We start from the raw sequence: 18,456 nt of genomic DNA on the forward strand, positions 1-18,456 counted from the left end.
CGAGTAGCAAATTGGTACGGAAACTTTAAAAAGGAGCAAATCCACCTTCAACCTTCCATTATAGTAGCAAAGTCACTCCTCAATTATGGAAAGCTTCCAAACCTCCATTATTTTGTCATGTAAACCTCATATGCCCAACTTTATGAAGGCCAGTGTTCAGAAATTTGAAGAAAAGCATATTTTCACGAGGGCCACGTGACGTTTAACAGAGATTTGGATGCTTTGCCCCGAGGACTGATTGTACAGCTATAATTGAAGTTCAAGGGCCTACCTGCTCCCTTTCAAAGGTTGGAGACCAAGCTACTAGAGAAATTGGTTCAAGATCCTTCTGCAATTTTTCCACTAGAAATTTATGCACAAAATATGAAGTCCACACGTGAATGGCAGCTCGAACATCGATTCGAAAATCATTTTGGGAACTTTGACTAAAATCATTTCCATCTGTCACATGCGTCACTAGGTAGTCTTTTTCCTGTAATTTCTGACGAAGTAGATTTCTTGCATTATTCAAGTGCTCCTGAAATATCCTCATATCAGCAATAGGCACATTCGTAATCAAATTCTTATCTGTTACAGTTTTCATTCGGTACAATATTCTGCCTAAAATGGTTGTAGACTCTTTTTCTATCAAAAAGCTCAATAAGTAGTTGATTCTATGCATCTGAGCAGCCGTCATATGTGGTTCTAACATGGGTTTGAGTGACCATGCAACTTCCAACAAAAACTCGTAGAATTCTGTCTGTCTCAAGGCATAAACTTGACATGCCAATGTTGGAGCTGCAAACTGGTGTCCATCAGAGCAAAGAGATGAATCATACTTTTGTTGCATAATTGCCATTTCAGCACAAATTTCTTTGTCACCAATAAGAATTGGAATGAAGTTGGATAAGCCAGATTGATTCTCAACCTACAAAAGAGACCTCAATATAGGTGAAAAAAAAAAAGTCCGACCATAACAAGTACCATAATTAGCATGATTCTTGCAACAGCTCTTATATCAAATTTATGTACGAGAATTCCTAATATTTCTGAGTGAACAATATCTTCACCATCAGTTTCCCTCTATGAAGATATTCTTGATATCAATAAGGGCTATTTTTGTTATAAAACTAAGAAAGGGACAGCAAAATTGAGCTCCACATCATAGTTGACAAACCATGTGCTTCTCAAAAGTATTTTCAATCTTCAATCAGGGAAACACCTTAACACATTGCAAGCCCAAGAAATACTATGTACTACAATTTTTTTGTTAAGTAAACCAAGATGCATAATTTCTGGACGAAATGATGCGACTCAAAATCAATTATTGCATATTCAGGTCCCAGTGTCAGATTAGTGTATGCATCCAAATGTCAAAATTGCTAAAGCAAAGAAGTCACATTTTTAACAAATGCTTGTCCTAGTACATAAGTGAACCATACCAATACCACTTCATTGCACAAGAAAAAAAGAAGTGGGTAGAAGATAGTTCTCACCTCAATAAACGCTGGGCCAAAAATATCTGGGTCAGTTTGAGGGACATGTATCTTCAATAATTGATGATCTAAACTACTCCTGTCCCCTTCACTCTTGCAAGCAACCGATGAAACACTAATATCATACGCAAGGTATCGGCCAGCAAAGGATACAAGAAACCTGAAATGAGGACGAAAAATTTACATAATACACACCAGGAAGAAGATTGAGCTACATGCTTATTCTAAGCAACGTAAATAAAACAATAAGGATTAAGGAAAACTGTACATTGTTAAATTTGTTTTTCCAACACAAAGTACAAAACATGATAAACAATAATCTCCTTTCAATCTGCCGCTTAAAGAAATGGTATCTCAAAACATAGCACAAGACTGAAAGGCCTCACTCTGAACCCTTGAACAATCACATATCCCTTTTTTTTTTTTTGTACTTAGGTCCATCTACGCCATCTTTTTTATCATTTCTCAAAACTCAAGCCCAATACAGTATATCTAGGATAGCTTGTCCCTTCAGTGATTTCAACCTCTGATCCATATAACATATAATGCATGCATCGCTATTGCAAAGGCCCAAATATCACATCTTTTCCACATATTAATCCACTTTCCTCTTTGTTTTTTATTTTTGGTTAGAATGCAAAAAGTAGCATGGTGTATCTTTTTCCTCCAACAAAATTATTCTAAAACTGCCTCAGCAATCACATAAAACAACCTCCCACTTACTAGTAGAGTGAACCCATCGACGCCACCTCCCCCGATCCTTTTCCCCCCTTTCCCTTTTACTCTCTATCTCTTCCTCCACCTCTTGCTCTCCTCTCCCTTCTACTTCAAGGTCATGAATTTAACAAGAATCTTCAGTAGCATAGAAAAGAGAATTAACAGTGAGAAGTTAAAGAACTTCAAGTCAAAAATATTCTGGCCACTCAGAATTAATAAAGAAATATCGCATAGTTGACAAAAATTTCAGAAAGAAACTTTGTCAGAGTTTTTGAATTGGTAAAGGCAGTAAGAATTACCGTACCGAAAGTTTGGTTGAAGTAGATTACTTCCACAGGCAACAAACTCTAAAGGCTTGCCAGCCTCAAAGCATGTTGGATGAATATAATGTATCTTTGGAGCTTGTCCCTTGACCTTGACTTTCACCACAGAAGCTCCATCTGTTTTCACATAGAATTTAACAGTGTTAAAAAGCTGACACAATTTGACCCTATTAACAACAAAGAGAGAATATTCAATAGCAATAAACTGTGAACATGTTCCTCCCAACTTACCACCATAAAAAATAACAACTGAAAATATTGACGTACTTTCTACATCTCCTTTATTATTATTATTATTTTTTTTTTTTTTTGAGAGAAATTTACATCAGTTTGTCCTAATTTATTCTCAGGCCAAACCACTTCTTCTTTTACCTTCAATATAGTATCAGAAAATATTCCTTATTATTCCTTCTTCATTACCAAACTAACCAATTATTAACTTTTGCACAAGATGATTATAGGTTGTGAAGTCTTTATGTCAGCAATAGTCAGTGAAGAAAGTATTAAATCTTCCTTAATTGATTGTTGTATTATTCCATAAGCAATCAAAGGCTTGTGCATTGAAGTGTGGCTATGACCATCAACATACAAACAGAAGAAACTACTGCTCATTCGCTAAAATAATATTACATTCTTGAAAAAAAAAAAAAAAAAAAAAAAAAAAAAAAAAAAAAAAAAAAAAAAAAAAAAGAAAAGAAACAAGTCAACTAACAAAAGAACCAGCAGTACATTAAAGTAACACAAAGTAGTCCTCCTAAGAATATACCCCTAAAAGAAGAAGAAAAATAAAAATGTGATGGAAATTTGAAACTCTGACGACATAGACCTATGCATATCTATAATGCTATATATGTAAGATTGCCAGCTAACCTTTTGTGACACGAAATATCATGTCATTAAGATAAACAAGCATTGTGCCTCTTCCAGATAGCATGTTTCCAGGTGAGAAAACAAGGTCTTGTATACGTACGGCAGACTCTTCCAATAACTGCATAATTCAATGATATCATACAATAAAACCGAAAGGAAGAAATTATGCCGGAGCCTGCAGCAAAAATTTTAAATCTGCCTCATACATGAAATATGTCACATGCATAACAAAATGTATATTATAGCAATTGTAATGGAAGGATTCAATTAATTTCAAGTCAACCTTCTGCTCTAACGAGCCTACAGTTAAATATGTAAAATGGTCATTTAGATATTAAACTTCCTCGACGATGAGTTTACTACAATAGCAACAGAGCAACCAGAGCCTAAAAAAATGCCTTTTGACTATTTTTGTTATTGATCAGCAAAGTCTTAGCACAATTTTGCAAATTTCCAAATGCAATAAATTATGAGGTTCAACAGATATCAGCAGACAAGGAAGATCTAAAATACCTTAACCCACATAAACTTTGGCATTGCAACAAAAGCTGTCAAAATTGTACAACCCGGTCGGATATACCCTTCCAATTCAACGGGCATGCTAGCCAACCATTCAAATATCTGTAAAAAAATCACCTCATGTTAATCCGATATTACTATCTTTTACATAAATAAAATGTTCTCTTCCTTGTATACTAAACTGTATAAAAATCTTTTAAATACTTGATGCCGAAGTCGCCGAGGAAACTCTGCAGGGTTCCAATCGTAGAGCTTGAAGGAGATTCGACCAGTAGGACACTGCAACAAAGCATCAAAACAGTGCAATTTTATTTTTTTTAAGTCGGCTTCCCAATGAAATAGAATCACACCATGTGAGACAGCGAATTGGCGTTAAACCCACCAAAGAGGAGAAAGCACTCTTATTTTCACGATAGGATGTGGAGTTCGTGTATTTTTGGTTCTCTTTATCCTCATCATTGTGAGTTTCAACAGAACCTGCAGATAATGCATGCCCTTCTGATTCCAACAAAAATTCCCTTTCTGGTATTTGACTGCTTAAGTGCATCATATCTGTGACATTAAGATTTTTTTAATGGTGGTCAGCTACTTCAATATTGTAAAACATTGCAATCATGAAGTAAAAAACAAAGCAATTCAATGATGAATAGCAAGAAAGTCCTGGTTGATCGCAGCTTTAAGTAGAGGTATTCTCAATGGACTCCACAAGTACCAAGCATATATAAAATATTCCACTATTGCTGACATATATACGCAAAGGTGATACAAGAGAGATAACCGTACACATTTTCGCAGAATGTTGATACCAGTCAACGATACCTTTCCCAGTGTCATTGTCACCGCTGACATTATCAGTTAAGGTGCCCTGTTGAGGTTCCATCTCAAAACTGCCTTTAGTATCGTTAGGTTTTCTTCGGCGTCTGTTGTGACGTTCTAATTTTCTCCGGCAACTCCGTTTACCCTCGTCAAAATCTGACAAAATATGAAACCTGCCAAAGGTAATGGAGACAAAAGCAGATAAGAATTAATCAGGAGATTTTGTTGAAGAAATGCACCCACAGCGCACTTCAAATGTGAAGAAAAATAGCTTCAGCGCCACTTATCCCCAGGAAAATCTACACGATTCTTTTTTCCTGAATTCAATGGATGAGGCCTACTTAGAGCTGTGCTTTATTGCCATCAAAAGTTAATTTTGATAAATACTAGGAGGAACCATCATTCTAACAAATTTATAAGATTCCAAAGATATTCCCAAGAAACTGAAATAGCCTCAACCAAATCTTATTTTCACGATTATTCTTTCCAATCTTCAGTGGCTACATTTAGCATCCATATCGACTGAACTTATAATAGTGGCCATTACAAACATCTGTGTAGTGGTCCCTGAGCATTCATACAGAACCATTTTCAACAGATTTCTGCATCAAGAACACTACAAATCTTTAACATGACCCCAAAAGTCCATAATACAGATCATTATCAGCAACAACATAAAACTCTATCTCAACCCACCAAGATCATATCTTTAGTTGCTCCCGTGCTTGTATGAATATGCACACATTTAAACCAGCCAGCTAGAGACGGAGGAATTCATTTTCACATTAATTTTATAGCCCCTGTTTGGCCCCCATTTTTGGTAATGAAAATGGGGGGAATAGTGTTTTGTTGAAAAAATGAGTGGTTGAAAAAGAAGGAAAAATTTTCGATTTACGTGTAATATTATTTTATGGAAGATTTTGTGGTTGAAAATAGGATAGAGAAAAATGGAATGTAATGTGATTGAATTTAATGGGGGCCAAAGGGGGGCATAGTCTTGTTTAACTCGAGACAGTCAACAGTTACAGATCAAAACCTACCATCCAATTTGCAACTCTTGATATATATCTTTCATTTGTCTTACATTATCTTCCACACGTGCAACAAGAAAAAACAAACTATGCCTATTCAGCTATTTTCAATAGATTTGAAGTCAGCTGACTGGATGATTTTTAGCCATAAATTGGATTGTGGGTTTTGATAGTGTAAAAGATCTTTTACACATGCAGGTACTAAAATAAGCTCACTAAAATTTCATGGCACATTAATAAATCTCTTCTAGTCTTTAATTATGCAGCTGAAGACTGTTTATTAACCCACAATATAATTTGAAAAAGTCACACATCACTACCCTACATTTTTACTACCATTATTATACAACCATGCTAAACCACAAACTCATATACTTAATCATCTATACTCCGCCATGGCTACACAAACTTTTCCTAAATTGCATTAATCATAAGGAGCTCACAAACTTCGTCTCATTCATAAAACTTGTTTTGCTATCAATTCCACATGTAAAAGGATTGTGCAATTAGATAAAAATAACAGAGCCAGAATCCTAACTCCCAGAAAAAAGAAATACATGAGTGCCTAGCATTTACATGATGCAATCCCATTAAATCTCGGAATTGAATCTTTGATTGACGAACATTGATTAATATGAGCTATCTATAATTGATGCTCCTTATAAATAAAGCTTATTTCTTTATCAAAACCAATAACCAAAACACCATGCATACATCAAGTACGCATTGAAAAACCAAAATCCAACATAAATCCATATCGAAATCATATAAGAACAATCCATTGACCATAAATGAGCTTACTTTCCACACTGCTGGCAATATCTCTTGCTCTCCCCGTCAAGAATCACCGAGCTTGCATTCGCACATCGCAAGCAAATTCTGTGCCTCTTATGATACCCTTTGAGCTCACTAATATCCGCTTCGCATTCAGGCACCTGACAACGAGCTGGAGCGCCACCACCCGAAACTCTCAGAGTCCGGACCCGCTTCTTCCCTGAGCGAACCCCGCCCATCTCATCTTCCTCCTCCAACTTCTCATCCAGCTCCGGGCACGCGCAGGGGATCCGACCCGCCAAAAAGTTCGGACAAACCAATGTCGGGTCCCTCTTCCTGACCCGACCCGGAATAACAGTCTCTTGACTTTGACCCTCATCTACTCCGGTTTCAATTCCCGATTCTGGGATCATTTGATGTGGGTTAATGGGATCAAAGGACAGATTTATACTATCATCAAGCTCGAATTCGAGAAAATCGGACCAGTCGAAAAGAGAAGAGGAAGTGGGCTCGTCAGGGAAATTATGGGTAATGGTGGAGGGCATTTCGGGGTTGTTCACCAGGTCAGTTGCAAACGAAGTTTGTGGGTTGTCACGCATTTCTTTTGTATTGAGTTTTCGGGGAAACGGAAGCGTCTTGAAGATTGAGAGTTAACTGGGGCTCTGGCGGCTTGAGGTGGTCAAGATGGTGGTAGTAGGTGGCGGCATTACGTGGTTGAAGGACGACGGGATATTCTTGTTTGACAAAAATGGTTCATGGAGCATCACATTCTGCTGAATTTGTCTCTTTATTTTTTCACTTTTCCTCTAGTCCAAATCTTTAGAAGGTAATAGATAATGTTGAAATGTCAAATTTTTCAAATGAATGATCATTTTGCAATAGTGTAAAATAACTCCATTCAGTTTATATTTATAATTAAACTAATCAATTTTTTTTTCCCCTTAAAATTCACAACTTATAAACACTCAAAACACTATTGAATATTAAAGCAAGAGGCAAGGGTGATAAATAGATTGAGTCGATTGCAATTTCAACTCGTTTCAACTTGACTTATGGGTTGTTGAGGACTTCTGAAAAGTACTTTTGGAACACTAGGCATTAATTGAAAGAAAAAGAATTAAGTACTATATTTTACTTTAACATGGAAACGTAACAATACGAGTTATGGCCTTGAGCTAAGTTAATTTTTTCCGAGTCAATTTATCTTGAGCTTGTAGGTCAACTCATTTTTTGCTTATAACTAATTTCTTTAAAAAATATGAGTGGACTCGTGAACTCATGGGCTGGCTAATGTCCACACGAATCAAAAAGACCGAGCCGAACCTTATTTGTATACATGAGCCGAGCTCGGGTATGTAAGAGTCCAAGATGAAGGAACAATGAAAAGAAATCTCTTTTGTGGCTCGAATTATCTTTAGTCTCTCGTCATAATGTCTTGCATACACACAAAACTGAAAATTATGGAGGTCAAGGCCTAGATGATGTGGAAAAAGTAAGTTTTGTGAAGTCATAGACCAGTTTGAGCTTTATAGTGTGGACACTTTAAAAAGTTACCCTCTCTATTTGTTATTTTCTAGTTGGGCTTTCATCAATTTCCCCAATTCTTTCTGGTGTCAAATTTTAATAATTATGTCATTTTTTTCTGCTCGTGTTGATAAAATTTATGGTGTAATTAATTTATTTTTTTAACCTGACTAGACTCTATATTTAAAAATTAAAAAATTTTGGAACTTGATTATGGTGGATAAATTCACTTTTCTTGAAACTGATTTAAAATTTAAACAATAAGCCTATGTTTTCAAATGTTGTTGGGCAGTTGCACCAAACTGTGACACACTCACGAAGCAGTTGATTGCGTGTAGTTTTGTTAAAATGCGACCTCTCAAATGTACGAAAGGGAAAGGAGATGCCCACCCGATTCTTTAGTTGGTGAAGCTGAAGCATCAAACATTTGGAAGGATTTGTGTACTAATTTTTGTCGCCGTTGTTGATGCCCGCGGCGTTGTCAAAAAATTATTGGATGCAAAAAAGTGGGTTTTTTTTTCTTGACATTTACCTCGTCCAATCTCATCACTTGCATTTCTTGTTTCATTTTTTTGACTTCTTTCAATTATGTTTTGATTTCAAAAAAATGAAAAACTTCCTTTTGTTTATATTGAAAGGTTTGCATTAAAGAATGTAATGGCGTTTATTTGAAAAATGGAAAGGATTGAATCCGTTGCCACGTATTCAACTTTGGCAATTATTATTTCGTCTTCTTAAATCCAACTTGGTGAGTCGAATTATCTTTCGATTTCACACATATAAACGATACATTCTGTGAATATGATGTATGCATGTTTATTGGTGTAATATCCCCTACACAACCTACTATAAGTGGGACTTGGGAGAGTAGATGCATGAATACATGGTAAATGTAGTTTTTAGAACATCTTTAATTGTGGTGTAAAATATATCTAACTTCTAATTTAAATATCTAAAATGGTGGGAAATCTCTTCAATGGAGAAACGCAAAGGAAATATAAATTGCATTTTTCTGGCAGTTTGCATCTTTTTTTTTTCCATCCACAAGAAGTAAAAAATGAATTTAGATATTCTCATTGGAGCAAAATTTGAATTTAAATTCATCGAAGTGTGAATGAGGATACAGAAGTAGTTTTGAAGTTATCAATTTACACTACCATTGAAGACACTATTATTAGGAAAATTTTGATAACTAAAAAAGTTTTGGTATATCTTTGTTTCTGGTATCACGGTAGAAAGTTTTAGAACTAAAGTTTTCTTGATTTTGTTTTAGAACTAGCAGAAATCGAACGGGGTATTTTAAGATTAACCAAGTCAAATAACCACTTTGTCATATTGACCAATTCATTTTTCACATTCACCACAATGACCCTTTGAAATGTAAATGACAATTTTGCCATTTTTTATGTTTTGTATTTGCAAAAATATATGATTGTTAAAAAGATAATAGTACCTCTTGGTAAATAACAAATAAATTACAAACACTCCCATGTAAATTTCAAAACCAAATCAGTTTCTGCAACACACAGATAAAAAAAAGTTCAATTTTCATCTGCTTCAACATTGGGATCTTACAAAATTATCAAAAGTTCAACAAGAAAATATTATTCACAACCAGCACTCGAAATTGGTATGTATATTTTACATATTTTTAATTTTATTATAGCTAAATCAATATATTGTTTGAATCTCTAAATCTTATTTCGACATAGACAAATAAATTTTTACAATCTTAAATGGATTTATATTTTTTTAAGAAAGAACGATGAAAAAATTCATTTGAAAAATCGAAAGACGAAATCGACACCGACTGTTATAAAAATAGCTGGTTGTTGTCTAACAGCCAACTGCTTTCAATTTTTTACTTCTTTTTTCATGAATTAACAATTTTTTTTAATAAATCTTCGTTTTCTAATGCAGATATGGCATCGGCTACAGTCCCGGTTTGTTTCTTTAGTGAATTTGAAATGAAGAAAAATGATCGATTGGTGTAGAAATGGACGAGTGAAATACGCGGTTCTATTACAATTTTGATAACATCAAGTACATCGTATGCGAAAATGTACAATGAGTTATAGAACTTGCTCAACGTCAATCTCTCTCGATTCAACATGGAATTGAGATTTCTATTCGACAAGAAAATTCCACATGTAAAAGTTACTTCTGAAGCTGAAATGCAGATTTTAATTGAATTAGACTAGAAACATTCGATTCCTATTTGTATAACTTTGGTGGAGAAGAACTTTCCCGAAGATGAGCATGAAGATTTCGATGGAGGAGATCATAATGTAAATGATTTTTAGGATACAGTGGAGATAGCTAATGAGGACAATGTGGTTATTCCCAATACAGTTGTTCTCGATATAGTGAATGATCTCACTGTTACGCACAAAATTCTCTCGACAGTTGAAGACAACGAGAATGAAAATACATTCACAACTGAGGATTTGAATGCTCTATCCCTCTGAAGAAGTGAGTCGGGTGAGAGCTCACAAGTTGGATCGAGTACACGGTCCACTAATTGTTCACGGTTAATTCCCGATGATGAAAATTTATATGTCGACCAACTGTTCGAAACAAAGAAAGATTTGCAGGAAGTTGTGCACAGGATTGCTTTGAAACACAACTTCGAGTTTAAAGTGTCGACATACACAATCATCTGCATTGATGAAAATTGTCACAGGCGTTTGCGAGCGACGAAGATGGACACAAACGAGTTCTTTGTAATTCGAAAGTACACACGAGAACATACTTGCGAAATGGGTATTCGTCGAAATGATCACAGGCAAACTCGAGCATGATTCATTGGTCGATAAATAATACACAAGTTTCAGGACCCATGAATGATCTACAGACCTTGGTCATGAACTATCAGAAGGTTTGGAATGCCAAAGAATGCACATTGGAGAACTTAATGGGTTCGGTTGAGGAGAGTTATGCTAAATTGGTTAGATACTTTATTGTTCAGTTGATTTTTTAATATTTATTTTAATGGTTAATTATATATTTCAATTATTTTTTTGTTTATTTAATATTTGATTACTTATTCTGATTATTGTTTATTTATATTTGCTAGGTATTGCTATAACATGGGGAAAACTAATACTGGATCGACTTTTTTTATTGAGAGGAACGACGAGAATCGCTTCAAGTATTTCTTTATGGCCCTTGAACAATGCGTTCGAGGATTTCGAAACGTGATGCGACCTCTAATTCTAGTCGACAGTACAACCTTTAAGGCTAGATACGAGCGCAAGTTGATTATTGCAATATGTCAAGATACCAACATCCAAATTTACCGTCTTACATTCAGCATAGTTGATGGAGAGAATAATCGAGCGTTGCATTGGTTCTTCACAAAGTTGAAGAAAGTAATTGGGGACATCAAAAACCTTGCATTCATAATCGATCGAGGGCAGTCAATAATAAACGGTATCGTCAAAGTCTTCCTCGAGGCACATCATGATTATTATATGTACCATATACAAGGAAACTTGAAGAGCAAGTATCGTGGTAAGGGCATCATTGTGTTGTTCAGGAGAGCTGCAAAGACTTATAGGTTTGAAGAGTTTAAGAAGTTCATGGTCGAAATAGACAATAAATCACATGCTGCATGGGAGTATCTAACAGGCATAAGGATCGAACATTGGGCAAAATCACATTTTTGAAGAGGTCGATACAACATAATGACGTCGAACAATGCGGAGTTGCTCAATATCTTATTCAAGAAGAATCGAGAATTACCAATTCTCGCAATAATTGAGAACATTCGTGATAAGCTTAACAGTGGTTTAATAATCGACGTGAAAAATCACAAAGTTGCACAAGTGTGCTTACCCTGGCTCGTGAAGATAAACTCTTCAAGACGCTAGATGTGGCGAGAAAGGTATTCATAGAACCACTAGATCAATTTCGCTTCTCCGTGAGATATGTACGTAATTTCGGATACATTGTGGACTTGAATGGTAGCACGTGCATGTGTAGACAATTTCAATTGGAGAGCTTTCCATGTGCACATGCAGTAGCAGTAGCTATGTATAGAGGATTCCCACCACATACCTTATGCAGTGTTTATTATACGACTGATTATTGGACAGCATCGTATGCCGAAATAATATTCCCTATACCAAACGAAATCGAGTGGGAAGTTCCCGACCACATTCTGTCACTAAATAATTTGTTGCCACCAGAAGTCGGACCACGTACCCCTGGAAGTAGACGTACGTCTATAATACCGTCTACTGCAGAATTTTTCCGACCTCGTAAGTGCGGTACGTGTAGCGCAACCAAGCATATACGATAATTTTGTACGAGCCAGATTCCGCTGCATAACGATGCAACAGATGTGTAATACAATTTATTTATATAATATTTATTTTTAGTTGGTTATGAATGATAATTGTGTAATTAATATTCACCATGTATGAAACTAATTATTTCTAATTTATTTAATCAATTATTATTTACTTAAATAAATAATATTCATATATTATTAATATCATAGATGAAGTATTTAAATACAGAAAATAATATACAATTACATTCATTCACAAGGTACAAATCAATATTCACAATGTTTACAAATATTTCGTAATTAAAAAAAATCAAATATTTACAGTATTTACGGATCACAACTAAAGTCGTACAAATCACACACTAACTTATTTCTCCAAATTTGCATCGAGGATTGATCTAATGACGAGGTGTATGATGTCCTCGAAACATCTTTGACCCCACGGATAGTTATTGAAGCGATCGATGTCGTCGACGATTTCCAAGTGAAAAAGGTTGATCGTAGTCTTCTTGTGGTAATACCATATCATGGTCTCAAGGATGTATACTAGACCTAACTTTAGTCTATCTAACATATGGTCACACCCCCTCATCGCTTCCATCAGCCGATGTACAAGTATTGCTTACTTTCCATGAAAGTAAGTGTCATATAGCCTATTGCCTCTCTGAGTACTGTCATGAGCTACCTCATCGCCCGTAATCTTCAGTCCAGAGATCAGGGCAAACTCAAACATAGAGAAACTGACGATCTTGCCCCCAAGGTTGAAGTGGAGGGCATCGCAATCAATTGGACTCAACAAAACAGTGCGTCGATGATCTGTCCCGAGTACTGCACCTCCATCAATTGATTCAGGGGCCAGAGGAAAGAGTGGCGTGAGATATCAACATGCTGATCATCCAGTAACTCCAGGACTGTAGCAAAACTGTCGAAGCTACTGTTCCATGTAGTTTTACCAGGGATCTGCCTCAACTCTACGTGTAGATGGTAATCCATCCTGCAAAAAATCGAATATTAGAATTTTGTACAATGGAGAATGGAATAAAACATAGTAATGGAACATTAATCGAACCAAAATGCTAACACGTAGATTCATCTAATTAACATGTAGATTATCAATTTACAAATCTTAATTACATTGCATATATTAAAAATCTAAAGAAAATCAAATTACAAAAATTAAATAATGGATATAAATATTATTCAATTAAAAATGAAAAAATTGAAGAATTCTTTAATTTTGGTAAAATAAAAAAATATTGTGCTAATTTGGTTAAAAGGAATATTTAATTTTGATAACTACCAATTAAAATTACATATAAACTTTAGAGAATGAAATTATAAATATTAGATAAAGAATACATAAATATTATTCAATTAAAATTGAAAAAAATGAAGATTTATTTAATTTTGGTAATTTAATAAAACGAATATTTAATTTCGGTAAAAAAATTAAGAGGAAAAAATTATTTTGCTAATTTGGTTAAAAGGAACATTTAATTTTGGTAATTATCAATTTAAAATTCTTAATTAGATTATATATTAAAAAAAATAAAGAAAAATTAATTTATAAAAATTAGATAAAGAATACATAAATATTATTCAATTAAAATTGCAAAAATTGAAGATTTCTTTAATTTTGGTAAAATAAAAAAAATATTGTGCTAATTTGGTTAAAAGGAACATTTAATTTTGGTAATTATCAATTTAAAATTCTTAATTAGATTATATATTAAAAAAAATAAAGAAAAATTAATTTATAAAAATTAGATAAAGAATATAATTATTATTCAATTAAAATTGCAAAAATTGAAGATTTCTTTAATTTTGGTAATTTAATAAAGGGATATTTAGTTTTGATAAACAAATTGAAAAGAAAAAATTATTTTGCTAATTTGGTTAAAAGGAACATTTAATTTTGGCACTTATCAATTTAAAATTCTTAATTAGATTATATATAAAAAAATCTAAAGAAAAATGAAATTAGAAAAATTAGATAAAGAATATAAATATTGTTCAATTAAAATTGCAAAGATTGAAGATTTCTTTGATTTTGGTAATTTAATAAAAGGAATATTTAATTTTGGTAAAAAAATTAAAAGGAAAAAATTATTTTTCTACTTTGGTTAAAAGGAACATTTAATTTTGGTAAATATCAATTTCAAATTCTTAATTAGATTATATATAAAAAAAATTAAAGAAAATGAAATTATAAAAATTAGATAAAGAATATAAATATTATTCAATTAAATTTGAAAAAATTGAAGATTTCTTTAACTTTGGTTATTTAATAAAACGAATATTTAATTTTGGTAAAAAAAGAAAAAGAAAAGGAAAAAAATATTTTGCTAATTTGGTTAAAAGGAACATTTAATTTTGATAATTATCAATTTTAACTTCTTATTGGTTTATATATTAATATAAAAAATTTTAAAAAAATTAAAATTATAAACAACGTAAAAAAATTTAATTAAATAAATAACATAATTGTTATTAATCAAATTAAAATAAATTAATTATAAAGAAAATTAATTTTGTATATTTGGAAAAAAAAAAAATTTGTTAACAGTCTAACCCGACTATTGACAGTCTTCCTCTCCTCTCTTGGTCGGGAAACGTCATTTCCGATGAAGGAGAGTTCCACAAATTACACAAATTCACATTTACACTCAACCATGACCAACAATCTATCTACTCGAGCATATTTTCATCTAACTAAACCGTATAAACATAAAAAATAATTCAATTCGTCATAAACATCGAAAAATTAGAAATTCTTCACAAAAACTAATCAAAATAGTGTCGGCGGCTGTAGTAGATCGGTGGTGTCTGCTCGTCCTCGGAATCACTGTGGTATCGAACTGTTTTTCTTGCACATGTGCCGTCGGTTAGAAAGGATTCCAAAACAGTTTCTTTGCTTCAAGGGTTATATCGACTTTTTGTGTGCAAAGTTTTGTTTTAATTTTTTTTAATTTATTTTTATTGATTTAATAGGTCAAAGGCCGATGTTCAAATATTCTACAGTCACCGAGCCATTTCCCGGCATTTCCTCAAATCGAACTCACATTGTGGTTTACGTTTTCATCTAGGGGTAGGCCATGTTGAAGATATTTTTCTTGTGAACTAGCATATTATCAATGTTTTAAAAATTGGTAATTAGCACAAAAAATCTTTACCCGTTAATATTATTGTGTAAAATGTTTTTACCTCTTGTTTTTTGGTATTTTCACCCATCTTTTCATCTCTCTACCTTTCAATATTATTGTGCAAAACATCAATACCTTTCATTTTTTACATTTCACCCTATTTTCTCATTTCATTACGAAAATCTTTATTTTCATCAATTTTTTTCAATTAAAAGCCTGTGCTTACCCTGTCAAAACATAAACCTGTATTCTTAGTTTCTCACTACGTTGAGGATGAAACCCAAGTCAGAAAATCGATTTTGATTAAATTAGAGAATAATTTTAGGCGTTTTAATAATATGAATAAGAAATTTTTACTTCAAACCTACCTTACTAAATGAAAGAATTAGAAAAATAAAACGTTTATAAATTAACATAATAAACTATAGTAACGATTACATATCAAACCGGACATTAATCGAGCACTCTTGCGCCAAAGATGAACTAGGCTAAGCGATCTGCTGAAAGGTTTGAAAAAGTATCTTAGAGTGTCTAGGGTTTGGCCAGGACGGCCTCTTAAGGCCTTCTTTTTTCTTCTCGAAAAGGTCTTATCAATAAAATTTCCATTTATCCACGAGATTGGTCAATAAAAATCGATTTGAATGCCTTTTTTTTTTCCCGAGTTTATCCAATTTTATAATTGTTGAGCGAAACCATAGTGTGGCTGCACTTTATAAATAGGCCGTTGCTACTATTGTACATTGAGTGACACATGTATTATTGTCAAGTGTCAGTTGGATGAAAACTCGTTTGAAATTTAAATTGTTAAATAAGGTAATGTCACATGGAAAAATGCAAATCAAAGTGTACATCATAGTGTACATGTAGCAAGCTTCAAATAAATAACCCTAAAACAAACTAATCAAACTTTCACCATCTCTTTCTACAGAAGAAATTCCCACCGGTAATACTCTCTCCTTTCCTTCATTTATCTTTCTTTATTTGTATGTATGTTTATGTTATATATTTATGTATATGTTGCATAACGTACTCGCTCACAAACTCACACTTAAAATTTGTGCCTAAAGTAGATTTGATTTGATGTACCACAGTTTGATGTAATTCCCCAAAGAGGCTTCTCGCATAGAGCCATAGTCGTTGGCAGTTTATAGTACTGTGTATATCAATACATGTTACGGCCGCTTGGGCTAGAACTCAACCTTAAAATTGACAATCACAACAGCCTTTCCAGCTCGGTGACAGTGCGAAATCAGTCTTCTAGTGAACGTAGCCCTCCTCATGATCAAATATCCAAATGTCATATTATAGTACCCGATTTGATAGCGGTTGTTACAACCACGTTAAAAAGAAGTCGCCTTTATGACAATCCTGTAAAGGAACGGTGGTGTTGTGTTAAGTTGTCGGCCTAATTATTTTTGTTGTGCTGAACCAGTATGGGAATTGATATCATGAAATGGAGTGTCATTATGCTTTTGGATTATTATCATATAAGAGAAAAAGAGAGGTTCTGCAACGGTGGAAGATGACGTAATCTTACATTGAGACAAATCTTTATAAATCTTGCTTATATTTATTTCTTTCTGCAATTGATTGCTCTTGGTGGAATAGAATGAAAATTTCCAATTCACTACATTGTGCCCAACACTATGCCCAAGTGGTTATAAACCCACAAGTCAGTTTTTATTATCCATGTTTTAAACCTTTTTGACGGTGGTTTCTTCGTATTTGGGAAGCTGAATTTGATTTTAATTTGCTGTATTTTGACATTTGAAAGTAACAATGGGCGAGAAGAAGAAAGCTGGTGCAATGCTAGTGAGGCTTGTTTTGGCCACTGGCACGGGATTCTTCCATGTGGTAAAGAAGACCAAAAGGCTTCAAAACAGTCAAATAAAAGCCTCTTGTGAATCGTCATGTTTTGTCCACTGAGGCAAAGATGAAGTGAGTGATATTCTTGTCTTCCATTTCTTTTGACTCATGTATTGGCATTTTATTCGAATCTTTGTTTTAATAATGATAAACTTGATATCTTGGTACCTAAACGATTATATTGGGTTGTGCTTTTTGCTATATATTTACTTGTCGTTTGATATTTTTGCTTTTTCTAATACTTTAACTATGAAAGCCTCGAATGTAAATGCAAAGTTGAGATATAATATGATTTGCATAAGATCATTGGACCGATTAGTTGGATTAAGGAAAATTTATGGAAAGTTACAACTCCCATTCATTGACCTTGTGAAAGATTAAAATATAAACAAAAAATTACATTCTCTTTCTTTTAATTTTAGTACTTCAACACAACGAAAATACGATAGTCTTCCAACTCACATACAAGAGTATTATAAATGCTATTGGTAGTGAAGACGCCGATCTTAAGTAGATCGATCACTTCAAACTGCAACATCGAATGAATGCCGCACCTATTGTGCTCTTACCTTTTTAACTTTTAACGTAAATAATTTATACTTTCGTTGACAGATTTTAAGTGCAGCAGCTTTCAACTCATAATCTTTAGGATTATTCAATTTCGTACCTTTCATCATTTCATAATTATGTGCTTCAACTAGGGTCCTAATTGCATAGAGTAGCATTTATGATTTTAGTGTTTCTTAAAAACTATTTTGTCGCCATTGACGAAAGCAATGTAAAATGAAGAAAATGCCGTATTCTGCACGTTCCCTGCAATATGGGCATGGTCTGACCGCTGTTTTCTCCTGGCATAATATAATGAGAAGTGCATGCATTAACAATCATAATTCTCTCATGATAAGCTAAAGAAATGCAATTATCAAAAGAAATGTTTCAATCGAGATTGATTGACATTTTTTTCATATACATCAAAATGCATGTTGTAGGAAAATATAGCGTGCATACAGATACTAAGATATTTTTCTTCTTTAATCCTGTTCTGTTGAGAATAGTATAGCAAACACTTATTCCAGCAACTAATCAAGTCATAAACAAGAATGG

At 33.5% G+C, this 18,456-nt stretch overlaps 2 protein-coding genes across 3 annotated transcripts; one reads left to right on the forward strand and one right to left on the reverse strand.

Moving 5' to 3' along the window:
• Nucleotides 1–6: 6 nt before the first annotated feature.
• Nucleotides 7–7,383, reverse strand: LOC111366095 (squamosa promoter-binding-like protein 7). Of its 2 annotated transcripts, none has more exons than XM_022986752.1 (9): nucleotides 6,553–7,383; nucleotides 4,688–4,893; nucleotides 4,287–4,456; nucleotides 4,109–4,183; nucleotides 3,899–4,006; nucleotides 3,386–3,503; nucleotides 2,497–2,632; nucleotides 1,476–1,635; nucleotides 7–907 (listed from the first exon to the last, which is right to left on the reverse strand). In XM_022986752.1, exons 1-9 carry the CDS (start codon nucleotides 7,122–7,124, stop codon nucleotides 260–262), a joined length of 2,193 nt encoding a protein of 730 aa, XP_022842520.1. In that variant the 5' UTR covers nucleotides 7,125–7,383; the 3' UTR covers nucleotides 7–259. The 2 variants fall into 2 exon arrangements, with proteins under 2 accessions (XP_022842520.1, XP_022842527.1); XM_022986759.1 differs by having other exon boundaries at nucleotides 4,724–4,893; nucleotides 6,553–7,381.
• Nucleotides 7,384–10,846: 3,463 nt separating this feature from the next.
• Nucleotides 10,847–12,893, forward strand: LOC111373571. The gene is made up of 4 exons (XM_022996125.1): nucleotides 10,847–11,016; nucleotides 11,126–11,699; nucleotides 11,837–12,320; nucleotides 12,793–12,893. The coding sequence occupies exons 1-4, from the start codon at nucleotides 10,847–10,849 to the stop codon at nucleotides 12,891–12,893; spliced, it is 1,329 nt and encodes a 442-aa protein (XP_022851893.1).
• The last annotated feature ends 5,563 nt before the right edge of the window (nucleotides 12,894–18,456 follow it).

Source organism: Olea europaea, chromosome 2, assembly GCF_002742605.1.
Source record: "Olea europaea var. sylvestris chromosome 2, O_europaea_v1, whole genome shotgun sequence".
Lineage (NCBI taxonomy): Eukaryota > Viridiplantae > Streptophyta > Magnoliopsida > Lamiales > Oleaceae > Olea > Olea europaea.